Here is a 21,277-nt window from a genome sequence, read left to right as displayed (position 1 = left end):
ATAATAATGAGTTATGTGATGATGAAAAATGTGAAAAAAATGTTTGTTCTTATTGCTCAAAAACGTTTAAAACTATTTATGATTTAACAGTACATATAAGAAGACACACAGGCACAAAGCCTTACATTTGTAACATTTGTAATAAGCGGTAAAATATTTAATAATAAAAATTAATATTTATTGTATTAATTTAAATTTTAGTTTTGTCTCAATGGGTTGTTTAACATCACACTCAAGAGTGCATTCTGGAGAAACACCATTTTCATGTAAAATTTGCAATAAATCCTTTTCACATTCCTCAACTTTGTATAAACACGTACAAAGCCATAAGAAGCAATATGTTTGTGACGTGTGTGAAAAACGGTTTACTTCTCAATCCTGTTTAGAGGCCCATAAAAGAATGCACTCAGGTTTAAAGCCACATAAATGTAAAACTTGTGGGAAAGGATTTGGGGATAAGAAATTATTACAAAGACATTCTTTGGTACACATAGATGATAAACCACATTTGTGTAACGTGTGTGGAAACAGTTTTAAAAGAACTAGCACTTTAAAGAAACATATGAAGATTCAGCATGAGATTGGAAAGAATAAAAATACATAAAATTTGAAATGTTATTACTAGTCTTTATTCCTCAACATATAAATTATATATTACAAAAAAAAATAGCAAAATAATTTCTAATTTTGTGTTATTGTGCATTGACAGCAACTGGGGAACCAAAAAACATCATTATAAAGTTGATTTCCTGCTGTTTCGAGCGCTATAAGCCTCTTTTGAACATATTTTTGTTCGCATCTTGATGTATAACCAGTTGGAAGGCTACAAATTCCGTTACATTGTTGTGAGCTAAAATAAAAAATTTTATATAAAAAAAATTTGAATTTTTTCAACAAAAACTTACGCGCATGTTTCTGATTTCACCAATTGCGTATATCTGTTGTCTAATTCAGGCATATTAACAACATATTTCCAATCCCCTTTGTTATTTAAAGCGGCCCTAGGCATTATATATTGCGATGTAGTGTCACAAAGCTGTTGACCGGTTAAAGCGTTTTGTCTCTTTTTCCTAATTAATTGTGAAGAAGTATCGTTAATAAAACTATATTCTACGTCAGTTAATTTTTTCCTTAAATTTAACAACGATCGTCGACGTCTTAATTGGGGCTGAAGAAATTGTTCTTGAGTATCTCTAAATTTCAAATAAAATTATAAAACCAAAAACAAACATTTCATACATAGTTACCTTTTCCACCAGTTATTTGGATTGAAATTTTGATTCTGACCGAAAAACTTGTACATCCTCGGCGGTTGGCTCAAGAATGGATTTTTCGTTTTGTAACTGACCAATTGGTTGGTTTGGTATGGTTCGAAAAACGGTGGAAATGGTTTTCTCCGATCCGGGTAACCCCCGAACGGATGATAACCCGTCAGGTTTTGGTGTTGTTGATGGGGTAGATAATGATGTGGCCCCCCTGATGTGGGGTAAAACGTTGGATATTGCGGTTTCGGTATGTGAATTGGCTCTGGAAAATAACTGTCGGGTTGGATTGCATTTGGTGGTCCGTAAACGCTATTCGGCGAGTACTTAGTATCCTGTTGTGGTGAATGGACGTAATATGTGTTGAAATCGTCTTTAGATTCGTCCATCAGAAGGGTTGTATGATCAAATTTCCATTTTTCCAAAAGGTATTGGATTACTTGACTAAAAAAAGAATAAAAGTAGTGTAAAAGATCTATGTTTAATTAATGTTTAATTTTTTTTAAACCACTAATTCGAACAACATTTTTTAGTTCAATAAAAATATACAACAATATAACGTTGAATAATAATTAAAACTAGAACTAACACTAGACACGGCTAATCCCGAATGTTTCAAGTTCTAGGTATAGTGTTAGTTCTAGTTTCACACTAGCACTGTTACTGTGTAGAACTAACACTATACCTAGAACTAGAATCATTTGGGATTAGCCGCACGTCTTTAAAGACGGCTAAACCCAAATGATTTTAGTTCTAGGTATAGTGTTAGTTCTAGTTTTACACTAGCACTGTTACTATGTAGAACTAACACTATACCTAGAACTAGAATCGTTTGGGTTTAGCCGCACGTCTCTAAAGACGGCTAAACCCAAACGATTCTAGTTCTAGGTATAGTGTTAGTTCTAGTTTTACACTGGCACTGTTACTACATATGTAGAACTAACACTATACCTAGAACTAGAATCATTTGGGTTTAGCCGCACGTCTTTAAAGACGGCTAAACCCAAATGATTCTAGTTCTAGGTATAATGTTAGTTCTAGTTTTACACTTACACTGGAACTAACATTAGACCTAGAAACATTTAGGTTTAGCCGCCCGTCTCTTAAGATTCAAGAATTCAGAAATTTTTTTTATTTATAAACATGTTTTTTTTTAACATAAATGGGTAGAAAATTAAAAATCCTTTAAAATGAACTCAAACTCGACCCATTTATCTCCAACCGTTATCGAAATATGTTATTTTTTTGAAAAAAAATGGCGGTTATTTGACATTTGACAGATTATAACCTAACTTTTTTATTTTATCCGTAAACATATCAAGTTTGGTATCAAATGAAAGCATTTTTGATTCTTATTAAGATTATTTCAATATTTATCAAATAATCATTATATTTAATTTTGACAGTCTAACCTAACATTTTTATTTTTTAAACCAAATATATCGTGTTTGTTATCAAATGAAAGCATTTTTGATTCTTATTAAGATCATTTCAATATTTATCAAAGAATCGTTATACTTAATTTTGACATTTGACAGTTTCTAACCTAACTTTTTTATTTTTTAACCCAAATACGTCATGATTGGTATCAAATGAAAGCATTTTTGATTCTTATTAAGATCATTTTTTTGACATAAATGCATAGAAAATTAAAAATCCTTTAAAATGAACTCAAACTCGACCCATTTATCTCCAACCGTTATCGAGATATGTTACTTTTTTGCAAAAAAAAATGGTGGTTATTTGACATTTGACAGATTATAACCCAACTTATTTATTTTAACCGTAAACATATCAAGTTTGGTATCAAATGAAAGCATTTTTGGATCTTATTAAGATCATTTCAATATTTATCAAATAATCGTTCTTTTTAATTTTGACATTTGACAGTTTCTAACCTAACTTTTTTATTTTCTAACCCAAATACGTCTGCTTCGTATCAAATGAAAGCATTTTTGATTCTTATTAAGATCATTTCAATATTTTGCAAATAAACGTTATATTTAATTTTGACATTTGACAGTTTCTAACCTAACTTTTTTATTTTTTAACCCAAATACGTCATGCTTGGTATCAAATGTAAGCATTTTTGATTCTTATTAAGATCATTTGAATATTTATTCAAAAATCGTTGTATTTTGACATTTGACAGTTTCTAACCTAACTTTTTTATTTTTAACCCAAACATATCAAGTTTGGTATCAAATGAAAGCATTTTTGATTCTTATTAAGATTATTTCAATATTTATCAAATAATCATTATATTCAATTTTGACATTTGACAGTTTCTAACCTAACTTTTTTATTTTCTAACCCAAATACGTCTGCTTCGTATCAAATGAAAGCATTTTTGGATCTTATTAAAATCATTTCAATATTTATCAAATAATCGTTATTTTTAATTTTGACATTTGACAGTTTCTAACCTAACTTTTTTATTTTTTAACCCAAACATATCAAGTTTTGTATCAAATGAAAGCATTTTTGATTTTTATTAAGATCATTTCAATAGTTATCAAAGAATCGTTATATTCAATTTTGACATTTGACAGTTTCTAACCTAACTTTTTTATTTTCTAACCCAAATACGTCTGCTTCGTATCAAATGAAAGCATTTTTGATTCTTATTAAGACCATTTCAATATTTTGCAAATAAACGTTATATTTAATTTTGACATTTGACAGTTTCTAACCTAACTTTTTTATTTTTTAACCCAAATACGTCATGCTTGGTATCAAATGTAAGCATTTTTGATTCTTATTAAGATCATTTGAATATTTTTCGAATAAACGTTATATTTAATTTTGACATTTGATAGTTTCTAACCTAACTTTTTTATATTTTAACCCAAACATATCGTGTTTGGTATCAAATGAAAGCATGTTTGATTCTTATTAACATCATTTCAATAATTATCAAAGAATCGTTACATTTAATTTTGACATTTGACAGTTTCTAACCTAACTTGTTTTATTTTTTAACCCAAACATATCGTGTTTGGTATCAAATGAAAGCATGTTTGATTCTTATTAAGATCATTTCAATATTTATCCAAAAATCATTATATTTAATTTTGACATTTGATAGTTTCTAACCTACCTTTTTTATTTTTTAACCCAAACATATCGTGTTTGGTATCAAATGAAAGCATTTTTGATTCTTATTAAGATCATTTCAATATTTATCAAAAAATCGTTACATTTAATTTTAATATTTGACAGTTTCTAACCTAACTTTTTTATTTTTTAACCCAAATACATCATGTTTGGTATCAAATGAAAGCATTTTTGATTTTTATTAAGATCATTTCAATATTTTTCAAAGAATTATCAAATCATCTGTTGAATTCTTTTTTAATAACTCTAATACTTTTTCATCTAAATTTTTGATTTTTTTCTTTTTCTTAGATTTCTTATTTCTATATATTCCTTATATTCCTATTTTCTTATTCTTTCTCATTTGCATATCTAACATCATTTGCATCATTTTTAATTGAACTGGATTTTTGTAAGAATCCTTTACGTGTTTTTTCTTGTAATTTTGTTGCTAAATCAACTTGTTCTTCACCAATCGATATTATATTATAATTTCTTATTCATATAGGAATATATTCGTGTTCAACGTGATTTTTTGGGACTGTTATACCTAATTCTTTTTCTTCCGCATTTATATTTATTAAGATCATTTGAATATTTATCCAAAAATCGTTGTATTTTGACATTTGACAGTTTCTAACCTAACTTTTTTATTTTTAACCCAAACATATCAAGTTTGGTATCAAATGAAAGCATTTTTGATTCTTATTAAGATTATTTCAATATTTATCAAATAATCATTATATTCAATTTTGACATTTGACAGTTTCTAACCTAACTTTTTTATTTTCTAACCCAAATACGTCTGCTTCGTATCAAATGAAAGCATTTTTGGATCTTATTAAAATCATTTCAATATTTATCAAATAATCGTTATTTTTAATTTTGACATTTGACAGTTTCTAACCTAACTTTTTTATTTTTTAACCCAAACATATCAAGTTTTGTATCAAATGAAAGCATTTTTGATTTTTATTAAGATCATTTCAATAGTTATCAAAGAATCGTTATATTCAATTTTGACATTTGACAGTTTCTAACCTAACTTTTTTATTTTCTAACCCAAATACGTCTGCTTCGTATCAAATGAAAGCATTTTTGATTCTTATTAAGACCATTTCAATATTTTGCAAATAAACGTTATATTTAATTTTGACATTTGACAGTTTCTAACCTAACTTTTTTATTTTTTAACCCAAATACGTCATGCTTGGTATCAAATGTAAGCATTTTTGATTCTTATTAAGATCATTTGAATATTTATCCAAAAATCGTTATATATTGACATTTGACAGTTTCTAACCTAACTTTTTTATTTTTAACCCAAACATATCAAGTTTGGTATCAAATGAAAGCATTTTTGATTCTTATTAAGATTATTTCAATATTTATCAAATAATCATTATATTTAATTTTGACATTTGACAATTTATAACTTAACTTTTCTTTTTATCCCAAATACGTCATGTTTGGTATCAAATGAAAGCATTTTTGATTCTTATTAAGTATATTGCTAGCTTTTTGTTTTTTGAGATAAATGCAATCATGTTTGGACTCATTTTAAATGTTTTTTTAATAAAGAATACATCATGAAAGTACACCAAGAAGTTGTTCATTTGTCTATTATATGATAACTAACTTTAGGTTTAAAATGTCAACCTCAATTTTGACATATTTGTAATCTTCATTAAAAATCCTTTAAAATGAGTACAAAAACGACATACTTATTTTTCAATATAAATGGTCAATTTCCGGTTAGAAGTGTTAACGTCAATTTTGACATATTTGTAATCGTCGTGAAAGCCAAAACGATTCTAGTTCTAGGTCTAGTGTCAGTTCTAGTTTTAGTTCAATAAAAATATACAACAGAATTTTATCTATGAAAATAGAATAGAGGAACTTGGGGAATACCCTGAGTTGAATATGAGCCCTAACATTCACATTTAAATATACTTACTTAAATATTAATACTTAAAAATATTTTGTCTATTATATAAAAATTCTCTAATAACATCTTTATAACGATATACATCGGTGAAAACATTTATTATAAATTTAACGTTTGTAAGCAATAAAGTGTCGATGGTTTTGGCGGCTTTCATTTCACTCTTTCTCCTTTTCTTTCTCTTTTGTGGGGAAAATTACAAATTCAAATGGCACGATATGTCAAAAATTTTAATGATACGAAAGCGGCTCGTCGTCCGATAAATCTCCTTTACGTGACTCAAGAAACTAAAAACTTGATTTATATCGAACCTATTCGAGGTAATCTAAATTCTTCGCGACCAAACCCAAATTTAAAAAAAGAAACCAAAAAAGTAAGAAAAGACATTTAATTTAAGATACCAGCAAAATGAAAGAAAAGAAAGTATTAAAAGCTTTTTTAAGTTACTTTTAGAAATCTCGGGAAACATTTACACTGTTTTTTATGTTTTTCGAAGTTTTTGTGGTTTGTTATTGTTATTTTAACGGCTTACCACAAAAAAATGGATTTTGCGATATTAATAATAGAAAGTATTGCTTTTATGGTGTTATGGAGTCCTTTTATAGTGTAAACGTTGTGTTTATTAGATCTTACCCAGGATAATAAGACGGATGTTCGCAGTATGTTGACCCAGGTCTTGCACAATTTGGTACATGTCCCGGTGGTGCAGGACTAAAAGAACACGGTTCTCCACCATAAACTGGAGTACAAATCGATGAACACTTGTTGACTATAGTTAATATCACAATTATCTGAAAAATAAAAAGTTTATATCATAATTATCTATAAAAACTTATTTAAATTTTTAAAATAATAAATACATTCGGAAGAGATTTCACAAAGTCTCTATTTATATAAAATCATTATATTTTTTAAAGACATTAGTAGTTAATCCATAACACAGCCAAAAAGTATCATATTATTGACACAATGTATTTCCGAAACTTTTTTTAGAGATATAAATGTCTAAAATCGACTCAACCTTATCTTAATCGATATAGAAAACTATTAACTACGTTCATTAGCTTAAGTTTATTAAACATGGCTTGTTCCCAAATAAGGTATCCATTACATGAAGATAATTATACCTACAATAGCCAGAAATATAAGTTGTTGTCTTCTGTTTTAGAACTTTATCTTGGATAAATCTCAGGTCGCTGCCAAGAGATGGTTTATCCAAGTTTCGAGGTAAATTGATGCTTAAAATATGTAAATATGCATTCTGATTCATTATTCTCTTGATGAAAAGCAAAGTTCTCCCTCAGTTCAACAGCAAATACGACTACACCATCATCCTTTACAGTAGTTAGTCTATGATTCTTGAGATTTAGCTTCTCGTTTCATTACTTTTCCATGCTTAAGGGTTATCATCACAATCAGTAAAGCATCTAACATATTATCACTCAATTTATATCATACACAAAGTTCATACAGTTTGCTTAACAAGTTTAAAATTTCAATGGTAAACATCGAACATTTTGACAGTAGATGTTCACCATCCTGAGAATCACGACGTATGGGTCCGATCAAAATTTGAAGGAGGCGATCAAAAGTTTTGAAATTTTAATTTTTTGACCGATGCACTTTTTGCGTGGTTTGAATGATCTCAGGAACTACCGGGCCGAGTTGGAAGTGGGATATACCGTCGGATAGCCATGTCATAGTCAAGTTCTGCACTTCCAAAGTCAAAGTTTTCCATAATTTTATTTTTTGAACGAAAAAACGACAGAGCTTAGTAATTACCTATTCTTATATTCTTATTGCTTACAAACAATTTTATGACAAATCGCGGATACGGATATTGCCAAAATCCAATATGTTTTTACAACAAGTCTTAGCAGCAGATAAAAGTTGATCTCGCAAGTTTTAAGATAACAAATTGATCATAACATTTATGATTCTATTGTTGAAACCATATACCCCTACGGGTTCATGAAAGGGATTACAAAATACTAAGCAACACCAATTCATAAATTTTATTCATATACTAAATATGTGTTAAAAATGCGATGCAAGTTAGTACTGAATGAAGTGCATGAGGAAGAGGGTGGTGCAGTATCACACACATTATTGACTACAGCTCATTGTGAGTCTTGGTCTCTGCTAAATTATCTCAGTTCTGTTCTTGCAGGGCCCTAACATTGCTCATCCAGCGCTCCTTCGGCCTTCCTTTTGGTCAACTGTTCTCTGGTGTTTGATTGAGTACCACGACAGTGTGTGGTCTTTAATCTACTTATTTACTTATCTGCGGGGGTCTGCACACGGAGCTACTGCAAAGAAACTAAACTGGTTGATAACTTGGATCACTAACCAGTTACTGACTCATTAGTAACACATGAAGGTACTCATCAACGATTAAAACCTATAGTTTGTTCAGTTTCGTCATGGACACAGAACCGTCAATAAGTGTCGATTTGTCCAATTCAAAAGACAGTTCCAGCAACGATAAAACCATCATGAAATATTATATTAAAAGGAACAGAAGAAGGTTCTGGGTCCACCCACACCTTGAGAGGAATGTTCACCACCGTTAGTTTCTCAAGATTTCAACTTTGTAGCATTTTACAGAATGTTCAAAAAAAGATATTTGGAGCTGCTGAGATTAGTCTGCCTGAAAGCTGAAAATTATAAGCAAAAGGATTGATTGTTGTCGATTCCTGCTGGATCGCAGATGAGTTCACAGTCAGTAGCACCGTCTCATTTGATTACTTAGGAAGTGAGTCAAAGTAAACTGTTTAGCAATTCGCTTCACTAATCAGTTCCTTTTCAGTAGCTTCGTGTGCAGACCGCCTTATTGTTTTCATCTCGACTATTCTCATCATTTGCAGAGTCATGCTTGTATCTGGTCTTGTCCCTGACGCGTATGCTATGATGGGTCTTATGAAACAATCTCACGCAGGCATCCTAAATTCGAGCCACTTTCATTGTCTGCTCTCTCACTTCATTAAAAAGGTTTCCGTGACTCTTTATTTTTGCTCACAAATATTTGAAGCGATTCACCTGTGCGACTGTCTTAAAGTCGATCTCGGTTCCTTGAATGTTACTAAGCATTTGGCCTTTTCAGTGTTGATGAGCATATTTAATTCTTGTGCTTTGGTGTTAAAAAAATGTACCTAGTATCTTTGGAGATTACCCTCAGAAACTGTAATAAGGTTTTGTATCTGATGTCTTACTCTGATTTTTGTTTTACACATTCTTAAGATACTAATATTTAAATATAAATTGTGATCAATTCAATTTTTTAGGTTTTTAAAAAATCGGTATCCGGAGCATGATACAGAAAAACTTTTACTACAAAAGTTGTAGCAAATTGTACCCTGAACACAATGGTCTGTAACATTTTTGCTCCCAGATACATCAATGTGGAGAATTTTTCAAAAATGTGAAAATTAGAAAGGTGTTAAAAAAATCGGTATCCGGAACATGATACAGAAAAACTTTTACTGCAAAAGTTGTAGCAAATTGTACCCTTAACACAATGGTCTGTAACATTTTTGCTCCCGGATGCATCAATGTAGAGAATTTTTCAAATATGTGAACATTAGAACAGTGTTAAAAAATTGGTATCCGGACCATGTTATAGAAAAACTTTTACTGCAAAAGTTGTAGTAAATTGTACCCTGAACACAATTGTCTGTAACATTTTTGCTCCCAGATACATCAATGTGGAGAATTTTTCAAAAATGTGAAAATTAGAAGAGTGTTAAAAAAATCGGTATCCAGAACATGTTACAGAAAAACTTTTTCTACAAAAATTGTAGCAAATTGTACCCTTAACACAATGGTCTGTAACATTTTTGCTCCCGGATGCATCAATGTAGAGAATTTTTCAAATATGTGAACATTAGAAGAGTGTTAAAAAATTGGTATCCGGACCATGTTATAGAAAAACTTTTACTGCAAAAGTTGTAGTAAATTGTACCTTGAACACAATGGTCTGTAACATTTTTGCTCCCAGATACATCAATGTGGAGAATTTTTCAAAAATGTGAAAATTAGAAGAGTGTTAAAAAAATCGGTATCCAGAACATGATACAGAAAAACTTTTTCTACAAAAATTGTAGCAAATTGTACCCTTAACACAATGGTCTGTAACATTTTTGCTCCCGGATGCATCAATGTAGAGAATTTTTCAAATATGTGAACATTAGAAGAGTGTTAAAAAATTGGTATCCGGACCATGTTATAGAAAAACTTTTACTGCAAAAGTTGTAGTAAATTGTACCCTGAACACAATGGTCTATAACATTTTTGCTCCCAGATACATCAATGTGGAGAATTTTTCAAAAATGTGAAAATTAGAAGAGTGTTAAAAAAATCGGTATCCAGAACATGTTACAGAAAAACTTTTTCTACAAAAATTGTAGCAAATTGTACCCTTAACACAATGGTCTGTAACATTTTTGCTCCCGGATGCATCAATGTAGAGAATTTTTCAAATATGTGAACATTAGAAGAGTGTTAAAAAATTGGTATCCGGACCATGTTATAGAAAAACTTTTACTGCAAAAGTTGTAGTAAATTGTACCTTGAACACAATGGTCTGTAACATTTTTGCTCCCAGATACATCAATGTGGAGAATTTTTCAAAAATGTGAAAATTAGAAGAGTGTTAAAAAAATCGGTATCCAGAACATGATACAGAAAAACTTTTTCTACAAAAATTGTAGCAAATTGTACCCTTAACACAATGGTCTGTAACATTTTTGCTCCCGGATGCATCAATGTAGAGAATTTTTCAAATATGTGAACATTAGAAGAGTGTTAAAAAATTGGTATCCGGACCATGTTATAGAAAAACTTTTACTGCAAAAGTTGTAGTAAATTGTACCTTGAACACAATGGTCTGTAACATTTTTGCTCCCAGATACATCAATGTGGAGAATTTTTCAAAAATGTGAAAATTAGAAGAGTGTTAAAAAAATCGGTATCCAGAACATGATACAGAAAAACTTTTTCTACAAAAATTGTAGCAAATTGTACCCTTAACACAATGGTCTGTAACATTTTTGCTCCCGGATGCATCAATGTAGAGAATTTTTCAAATATATGAGCATTAGAAGACTGTTAAAAAATTGGTATCCGGACCATGTTATAGAAAAACTTTTACTGCAAAAGTTGTAGTAAATTGTACCCTTAACACAATGATCTCTAACATTTTTGCTCCCAGATACATCAATGTGGCGAATTTTTCAAAAATGTGACAGTTAGAAGAGTGTTAAAAAAAATCGGTACCCGGAGCATGATACAGAAAAACTTTTACTACAAAAGTTGTAGCAAATTGTATCCTTAACACAATGGGCTGTAACATTTTTGCTCCCAGATGCATCACTGTGGCGAATTTTTCAAAAATGTGAAAATTAGAAGGGTGTTAAAAAAATCGGTATCCGGAACATGATACAGAAAAACTTTTTCTACAAAAATTGTAGCAAATTGTACCCTTAACACAATGGTCTGTAACATTTTTGATATCGGATGCATCAATGTAGAGAATTTTTCAAATATGTGAACATTAGAAGAGTGTTAAAAAAAATCGGTATCCGGAGCATGATACAGAAAAAGTTTGACTACAAAAGTTGTAGCAAATTGTACCCTTAACACAATGGTTTGTAACATTTTTGCTCCATTTTTGTTCAAAATTAAAAAAAATAATTTTATGGAAAATTGTAATTGAAATGTTCACTAATCATAAAGAAAAGTATGTATTTTTTATACTGTTTGCAAAATTACTTTTAATTGTTAAGATAGGAACTCTTTTAATGTATCAAAACATGATTGAATTATTTTCATAGATTTCTTTTAGTATTCACATAACGATATTAAACAACATTCGTCGTCTTTTATGTACGTGGGCGCCCCATTATTCTTTCACAAAGACATTTCGCAAATACAACGACCACTTTCTATGGAGGACTTCTCCGGCCAACATTATTCGGGGCAACCAACACTCGTTTGACTTTCGGAATTTGTAAACATTTCCTTCCTCCCATTCCATTCTTTATTTTAACTTTTTGCAACAATCTTTTCAAATTTCGACGTATTTTGTCATCTAATTTTGCGATTGTTCGATTGTTATTCGATTAACACCGGAAATATGTTAAACCTTGATCTCGTTGGCACAGAGTGGAACGGGGATTCCTAACTTTCTCAAATTAAACTAAATCAAAAGGAATAAATAAATTTTGTTTTATCGATTACACTTATAATTTGAGTTATTGAAGTAAAATTTAACATTCTAAACGATAAAATTGTTTTAATTTATGTAAATTTTTTAATAGGTGTGGAATGTTTCTTATAAGTCAATAAATTGTTGTAATTACTTCTACTTTATCTTCTTGTTTCAAATTTTTTTTAAATTAATAGCTGCGTCATCTCATTTGAAATCGAACAAGCTTGTTCCCCAACCCAAATGACGAAGAAACAATTTCCATTTTTCATCTTTCGACATTCAATTTACAAAATGAAATGTTATCCTTCGGGAGGAGAAATAGGGAGCGCCGGGAATCTGATGAAACTGATTGACATGGCGATTAATTTAAATAATAAAGATTTAAAGTTATTAATAAAAACATGCAAATGCAATAAATTAAGCGAATTAAGCATTCACTAAAATTCAGCGATAAAAATGATCAAATTTATTAAGGCAATTTGAAGGAATAAATTTTTTTTTAACCTTGACCGAGATAACTTTCGTTTAACAACCGATTCAGGTGCGACGGCAGACTTTTCCCGACGTCGAAGAAGTGTTACACAGCAATTACTTTCTTTAACTTAAGTAGTCTTTTATAGTCTCATAACTTCCCGTATAATTTTGATATAATAACGTGCTAAGAGCTTTTAGATAAATTATAAAAAATCATTTTTAAATCAAATAACAGGTGTGATTGGATTTCGTTTCGTTTCAATTCTACAAAATTGCAAGTTAATTGTTGTAGGAAGATAATATATTGTAATATATTTCTGTTGTATGTTAATTAAATGCTGACACGACAAAGTGGAGCACATAAAAATGTCAATTTGTATTATTATACAAAACATGCGATTGTGTTAATTAAAAAGAATAGGAATGAGTAAGTAAGCATTTTACTTCTTAAAATCGCTTATTTCATAGTGACAAAACGTAAAAAAGTCCTTGAATTTGATTTATGTATAAAATAAGAACAAGGCTGAAAAATGATCCATAAAAAAATCTTAGGGTGTGGTAAACATAAAAAAAATTGAAACATTTTTATGAAATAATAAGTTATGGAAGACTTGTATTGTTGCCTTTACAATGGTAAATCACGTCGTGGTGTTCATGAGAGGCCAAATACGACGACGACGGCGGTTTTGTTTGCTCTAGGAGTTTATACCCGACCAATTAGACGGTTCTAATGGATAACAGTGGAGAAAGTAAATTATGTAAAGGAACCTACGCGGTGACGCAATCGCGTAGGTGACTTTCACCGCATATTTATTAAAGACGATTTTTCTTTATAACTTAAAAATTGGAATAATTCAAAAAATAAATATATTAATTACTATTCACATCAAGTTCTTTTATAAACATCAAACCGATATACAATTCAAATACAATTCAAAAAAGAATAAAATTACCATATAGATCTCCGATAGAGATCCAATATCGGATCGTCGTTTATTATAACATTTTACATACTCAATGTCGCATTATTATTCATTATTATTCATCGTATTACGAAGACGGCATTATTTACCAACATAGATGGTTGGTAAACTCTTACGAGGTACGATTTCTGAATCAATTTTACGATCGATCCGATCGTGTAAATCGAATCGCGCGTAAAGAGATTGTATTTACGTGTGTAGGCGTAAAAATAACTCCTTTCCGCCTTGATAATGATTGTCGAGAGCGTGTTTATAGGTGACACGAAGAATGCGTGTTGTTAACGCAACACGAATTAAATCAGAGTGAAAAATAATGTTCTTGTTACAATTTAGAAAAAAATGGTAATAAATTAAGTAACAGTAAAGTAGATCGTGCTCGTGGTCATTCAATTAATCGAATTGATTTTTTTTCTTGTTTGCTTTGATATTGTGAAACTTGCATTTTAATGAGTTAATTGTGATCAATTAGAATAGTTAAGTAGGTATTTATTGCTTTGTAATCTACTTTAATAGATTCCTTCCATCAAGATTATGACAAATAAATAGTGTTACTTAATATTTTCTTTTTAAAAACTCAAACAATTAGTTTATTATACAACTCTAATTAATGCATTCGTGATTTTTGAATCTACCAACACAAATATTTTATTACAGGGGATGAGTGCTCAAGATTAGGCTATTAAATCATAATAATTTCTGGGTCACCAATAAACCTGAAACTCTATTAATATACTTCTCACATTATAATTTTCCAGCGGAAATTTGTAACGTAGCGAATTCAAGGATGAACTCATAAATCTATTAACCTTTATAAATCTTTAACCTGTTTCAATGTAGTAAGAGCAACTCTTCGAAATGAATGTACTCTATTCAGGAGGATACGATAAGTTCGATTGCGATGATTACAAGATAAGAAAACTCCAAAACTATCGGCGTGGATTAAAGCCCAAAGACTGAGGTGGCTTTACACGTGTGGAAAATGCCGGCAGAAAGAATCCGCAAGATTTTTAATGTAGTAAGCGCAACTCTTTGAAATGAGTGTACTCTATTCAAGAGGATACGATAGGTATTTAGGAAATGACTGGGCTCTAAAGACGATAATGATGGTAATCCTGCATCATGCCAAAATATGATACAAACCTAGGAGGATTGAGACAATTAAAGAACTACGAGATAAGAGAAATGCTGGAAGAAACAGAATTATCAACGTAGATTAAAGCCCAGACACTGACGTGGTACTCACTCAAACACCAAAGTGCAGTCGACCAAGAGGAAGGCCAAAGGAGCGGTGGATGGGAAATATTAGGGCCCTGCAAGATCAGAACTGGGACAATTTAGCCTACAATCGGCTCACAGAGACCAAGACTCACAATGAGCTGTAGTGTAATAATGTGTGTGATGCTGCACCACCCTCTTCCTCATGCACTTCATCACAAGGCAAAATTTTACATGACAAAATATGGAACGAAGATATCAGACTACAATGCGGCATACAGGACATATATAATAATAAATATATAAAAAGAATGGAAGACGACAAACTCGCTAAAAACGCAAAAATGAATAAGTAGGAAAAAGATCGCAGGGAAGACCACCTCAACGATGACGAGAATGTTGAACCTCATCTTCTGGAGAGAACATACTGAATTGATATATCCATATTAGTAAGAGGAAATTTTCTCAAATACTTAAATTTACTCAAAATAAACTTAATCATTCTAAATAGATAGTACCTTTAAAAGTTTCTACCTGAAAAGGTAAAGGGGATTTTGCAAAACAGATACTTTTTTTGGAAAATACACACTTTTCTTTATGATTAACAGTAATTTCATTACAATTTTCCTTGAAATCGATTTTTAATCAAAATTTAAAGTCAATGGAAAAAAATAGTGCATTTATAAAAGCTTCGGTTATATTAAAATGCTTGTATCTCAAACAATAAAAGGGATTTTCCAAAATAAATTTTTGCATTAAAAACCTGTTTCTAGTTTTTCCCAAATATATAAAATAATTCAAATTATACTTAAATATTCCAAATTACGCATTCTTTAAAAGCTTTTGTCTCAAAAACTAAAGATGATTTAGCAGAATGAACAAATTTTTTGAAAAATACACACTTTTTTTATGATTAGGGATAATTTCATTACAATTTTCGATGAAATCGATTTTTTATACATTTTTAAAGTCAATAGAAAAAAATTAGTATATTGATAAAAGTTTCGGTTATTTTAAAATGTTTGTATCTCAAGCAATAAAAGAGATTTTCCAAAATAGATTTTTGCATTAAAATCATTTCCTTATACTTCGTGAAAATTTCAGTTAAAAAATCCAGGAAACTAATTTTTCCCAAATATTATAATTTGGTCAAATTAAACGTAATCATTCTATACATTGCTGTCTTTAAAAGGTTGTATCTCAAAAACTAAAAATGATTTTGCAAAACGGACACTTTTTTTGGAAAATACACACTTTTCTTTATGATTAGGGATAATTTTATATCAATTTTCCATTAAATCGATTTTTTATGCATTTTTAAAGTCAATAGAAAGAAATTAGTATATTGATAAAAGTTTCAGTTATTTTAAAATGTTTGTATCTCAAGCAATTAAAGAGATTTTCCAAAATAGATTTTTGCATTAAAATCATTTCCTTATATTTCGTGAAAATTCCATTTAAAAATCCAGGAAATTCATTTTTCCCAAATGTTATAATTTACTCAAAGTAAACTTAATCAATCTAAACATTGCTGTCTTTAAAAGGTTGTATCTCAAAAACTTAAACAGATTTTGCAAAGCGGACACTTTTTTTGGAAAATACACACTTTGCTTTATGATTAGAGATAATTTTATATCAATTTTCCATTAAATCGATTTTTTTATGCATTTTTAAAGTCAATAGAAATAAATTAGTGCATTGATAAAAGTTTCGGTTATATTAAAACGTTTGTATTCAAGCAATAAAAGAAATTTCCAAAATAAATATTTGCATTAAAATCATTTCCTTATACTTCGTGAAAATTCCAGTTAAAAAATCCAGGAAATTTTAATTTTTCCCAAATATTATAATTTTCTCAAAATAAATTTAATCATTCTAAACATTGTTGTCTTTAAAAGGTTGTATCTCAAAAACTAAAAATGATTTTGCAAAGCGGACACTTTTTTTGGAAAATACACACTTTTCTTTATGATTAGGGATAATTTCATTACAATTTTCCATTAAATCGATTTTTTATGCATTCTTACAGTCAATAGAAAAAAAATAGTAAGTTGATAAAAGTTTCCGTTATTTTAAAATGTTTGTATCTCAAGCAATAAAATAGATTTTTGCATTAAAATCATTTCCTTTTATTTCGTGAAAATTCCATTTAAAAATCCAGGAAATTCATTTTTCCCAAATGTTATAATTTACTCAAAGTAAACTTAATCAATCTAAACATTGCTGTCTTTAAAAGGTTGTATCTCAAAAACTTAAACAGATTTTGCAAAGCGGACACTTTTTTTGGAAAATACACACTTTGCTTTATGATTAGAGATAATTTTATATCAATTTTCCATTAAATCGATTTTTTATGCATTTTTAAAGTCAATAGAAATAAATTAGTGCATTGATAAAAGTTTCGGTTATATTAAAACGTTTGTATTCAAGCAATAAAAGAAATTTCCAAAATAAATATTTGCATTAAAATCATTTCCTTATACTTCGTGAAAATTCCAGTTAAAAAATCCAGGAAATTTTAATTTTTCCCAAATATTATAATTTTCTCAAAATAAATTTAATCATTCTAAACATTGTTGTCTGTAAAAGGTTGTATCTCAAAAACTAAAAATGATTTTGCAAAGCGGACACTTTTCTTGGAAAATACACACTTTTCTTTATGATTAGGGATAATTTTACATTAAATCGATTTTTTATGCATTCTTACAGTCAATAGAAAAAAAATAGTAAGTTGATAAAAGTTTCCGTTATTTTAAAATGTTTGTATCTCAAGCAATAAAATAGATTTTTGCATTAAAATCATTTCCTTATACTTCGTGAAATTTCCAGTTAAAAAATCCAGGAAATTCATTTTTCCCAAATGTTATAATTTACTCAAAGTAAACTTAATTATTCTAAATATTGCTGTCTTTAAAAGGTTGTATCTCAAAAACTAGAAATGATTTTACAAAGCGGAGACTTTTTTTGGAAAATACACACTTTTCTTTATGATTAGGGATAATTTCATATCTATTTTCCATTAAATCGATTTTTTATGCATTTTTAAAGTCAATAGAAAAAAATTTGTGCATTGATCAAAGTTTCGGATATATTAAAATGTTTATATCTCAAGCTATAAAAGAGATTTTCCAAAATAGTTTTTTGCATTAAAATCATTTTCTTATACTTCGTGAAAATTCCAGTTAAAAAATTCAGGAAATTAATTTTTCCCAAATATTATAATTTCCTCAAAATGAACTTAATCATTCTAAACATTGCTGTCTTTAAAAGGTTGTATCTCAAAAACTAAAAATGATTTTACAAAACGGACACTTTTTTTGGAAAATACACACTTTTCTTTATGATTAGGGATAATTTCATATCAATTTTCCATTAAATCGATTTTTTATGCATTTTTAAAGTCAATAGAAATAAATTAGTGCATTGATAAAAGTTTCGGTTATATTAAAATGTTTCTATCTCAAGCAATAAAAGAGATTTTCCAAAATAGATTTTTACATTAAAATCATTTCCTTATATTTCGTGAAAATTCCAGTTAAAAAATCCAACAAATAAATTTTTTCCAAATATTATAATTTCCTCAAAATGAACTTAATCATTCTAAACATTGTTGTCTTTAAAAGGTTGTATCTCGAAAACTAGATATGATTTTGCAAAACGGACACTTTTTTTGGAAAATACAGGCTTTTCTTTATGATTAGGGATGATTTTATATCTATTTTCCAGTAAATCGATTTTTTATGCATTTTTAAAGTCAATAGAAATAAATTAGTGCATTGATAAAAGTTTCGGTTATATTAAAATGTTTCTATCTCAAGCAATAAAAGAGATTTTCCAAAATAGATTTTTGCATTAAAATCATTTTCTTATATTTCGTGAAAATTCCAGTTAAAAAATCCAACAAATAATTTTTCCCAAATATTATAATTTCCTCAAAATGAACTTAATCATTCTAAACATTGTTGTCTTTAAAAGGTTGTATCTCAAAAACTAGATATGATTTTGCAAAGTGGAGACTTTTTTTGGAAAATACACACTTTTCTTTATAATCAGCAATAATTTCATATCAATTTTCCATTAAATCGATTTTTTATGCATTTTTAAAGTCAATAGAAATAAATTAGTGCATTGATAAAAGTTTCGGTTATATTAAAATGTTTCTATCTCAAGCAATAAAAGAGATTTTCCAAAATAGATTTTTGCATTAAAATCATTTCCTTATATTTCGTGAAAATTCCAGTTAAAAAATCCAACAAATAATTTTTTCCCAAATATTATAATTTCCTCAAAATGAACTTAATCATTCTAAACATTGTTGTCTTTAAAAGGTTGTATCTCAAAAACTAGAAATGATTTTGCAAAGCGGAGACTTTTTTTGGAAAATACAGACTTTTCTTTATGATGAGGGATGGTTTTATATCTATTTTCCATTAAATCGATTTTTTATGCATTTTTAAAGTCAATAGAAAAAAATCTGTGCATTGATAAAAGTTTCGGATATATTAAAATGTTTATATCTCAAGCAATAAAAGAGATTTTCCAAAATAGATTTTTGCATTAAAATCATTTCCTTATACTTCGTGAAATTTCCAGTTAAAAAATCCAGGAAATTCATTTTTCCCAAATGTTATAATTTACTCAAAGTAAACTTAATCATTCTAAATATTGCTGTCTTTAAAAGGTTGTATCTCAAAAACTAGAAATGATTTTACAAAGCGGAGACTTTTTTTGGAAAATACACACTTTTCTTTATGATTAGGGATAATTTCATATCTATTTTCCATTAAATCGATTTTTTATGCATTTTTAAAGTCAATAGAAAAAAATTTGTGCATTGATCAAAGTTTCGGATATATTAAAATGTTTATATCTCAAGCTATAAAAGAGATTTTCCAAAATAATTTTTTGCATTAAAATCATTTTCTTATACTTCGTAAAAATTCCAGTTAAAAAATTCAGGAAATTAATTTTTCCCAAATATTATAATTTACTCAAAGTAAACTTATTCATTCTAAACATTGCTGTCTTTAGAAGCTTATATCTCAAAAACCAAAAATGATTTTGCAAAGCGGACACTTTTTTTGGAAAATACACACTTTTCTTTATAATCAGGAATAATTTCATTACAATTTTCGATGAAATCGATTTTTTATACATTTTTAAAGTGAATAGAAGTAAATTAGTGCATTGATATAAGTTTCGGTTATTTCATGCAATAAAAGAGATTTTCCAAAACAGATTTTTCCATTTAAAAAACACTTCTTTATATTTCGTGAAAATTTCAGTAAAAAGTCCAGGAAATTCAATTTTTCCAAATCTTTAAACTTACTCAAAATAAAGTTAATCATTCCAAACATTGCTGTCTTTAAAAGGTTCTATCTCTAAAATCAAAGATAATTTTGAAAGACGGTTACTTTTTTTGAAAAATACACTCTTTTATTTATGATTAGTAAAAATTTCGTTACCATTTTTCATGGAATCGTTTTTTGGAACAGTGATTTTTACAAATTTCGGTTAAATTAAAATACTTGTATCTCAAGATATAAAAGATTTCAGTTTTTCCCAAATTTATAAAATCAAATATTAATAAGATATTATAAATTAAAAAAAGAATTAATTAATATTTTAGGAAATATTATCTAATACTTTCCAAATAGGAAGTTTACAAACAAAACCTTTGTAGTATATAGTGTGATTTATTTACTCGAATTTCCTGAGGATGTTAACGCAATCATCAACCGATTAAATTAAAAAAATAACAAATATGTCTAATTTATACTCACGAAAATAAATAAATTCATATTCATATTGAAATTTAGTTGAACCAATTTTGAGATCAAAAAATCTTCTTTAAACTTCTTCAAATTCAGTTCCAAATTTTGCAAAAACCAGCTTAAAAAAGAATTCCTTAGAGGAATCTTAAAGCTTTTAATTTATACTTAATAAACTTCTAAACAATATCATCACGATCGGAAGAAAATTAAACCGGGTTTTTAGTTCAGTTTGAATTCGCGCAATTCACGTTTACTATTAAATAGTTCTTATATACAGCGTGTTCGCGCTCTTAACAGTTCAATAGCACCCATTGGACTGC

The 21,277-nt window shown here is 28.7% G+C and overlaps 1 protein-coding gene across 2 annotated transcripts; it reads right to left on the bottom strand.

Moving 5' to 3' along the window:
* Positions 1 to 606: 606 nt before the first annotated feature.
* On the bottom strand, positions 607 to 21,277 carry LOC111417547 (protein spaetzle 5-like). 2 transcript variants are annotated; one of them, XM_071196580.1, is made up of 6 exons: positions 20,967 to 21,277; positions 6,937 to 7,094; positions 1,590 to 1,706; positions 1,248 to 1,538; positions 906 to 1,193; positions 607 to 850 (listed from the first exon to the last, which is right to left on the bottom strand). In XM_071196580.1, exons 1-6 carry the CDS (start codon positions 20,988 to 20,990, stop codon positions 682 to 684), a joined length of 1,047 nt encoding a protein of 348 aa, XP_071052681.1. In that variant the 5' UTR covers positions 20,991 to 21,277; the 3' UTR covers positions 607 to 681. The 2 variants fall into 2 exon arrangements, with proteins under 2 accessions (XP_071052681.1, XP_071052680.1); XM_071196579.1 differs by having other exon boundaries at positions 1,248 to 1,706.

This window comes from Onthophagus taurus, chromosome 6 (assembly GCF_036711975.1).
Source record: "Onthophagus taurus isolate NC chromosome 6, IU_Otau_3.0, whole genome shotgun sequence".
In the NCBI taxonomy this organism is placed as follows: domain Eukaryota; kingdom Metazoa; phylum Arthropoda; class Insecta; order Coleoptera; family Scarabaeidae; genus Onthophagus; species Onthophagus taurus.
This window is presented reverse-complemented; position numbering and strand designations above follow the sequence as displayed.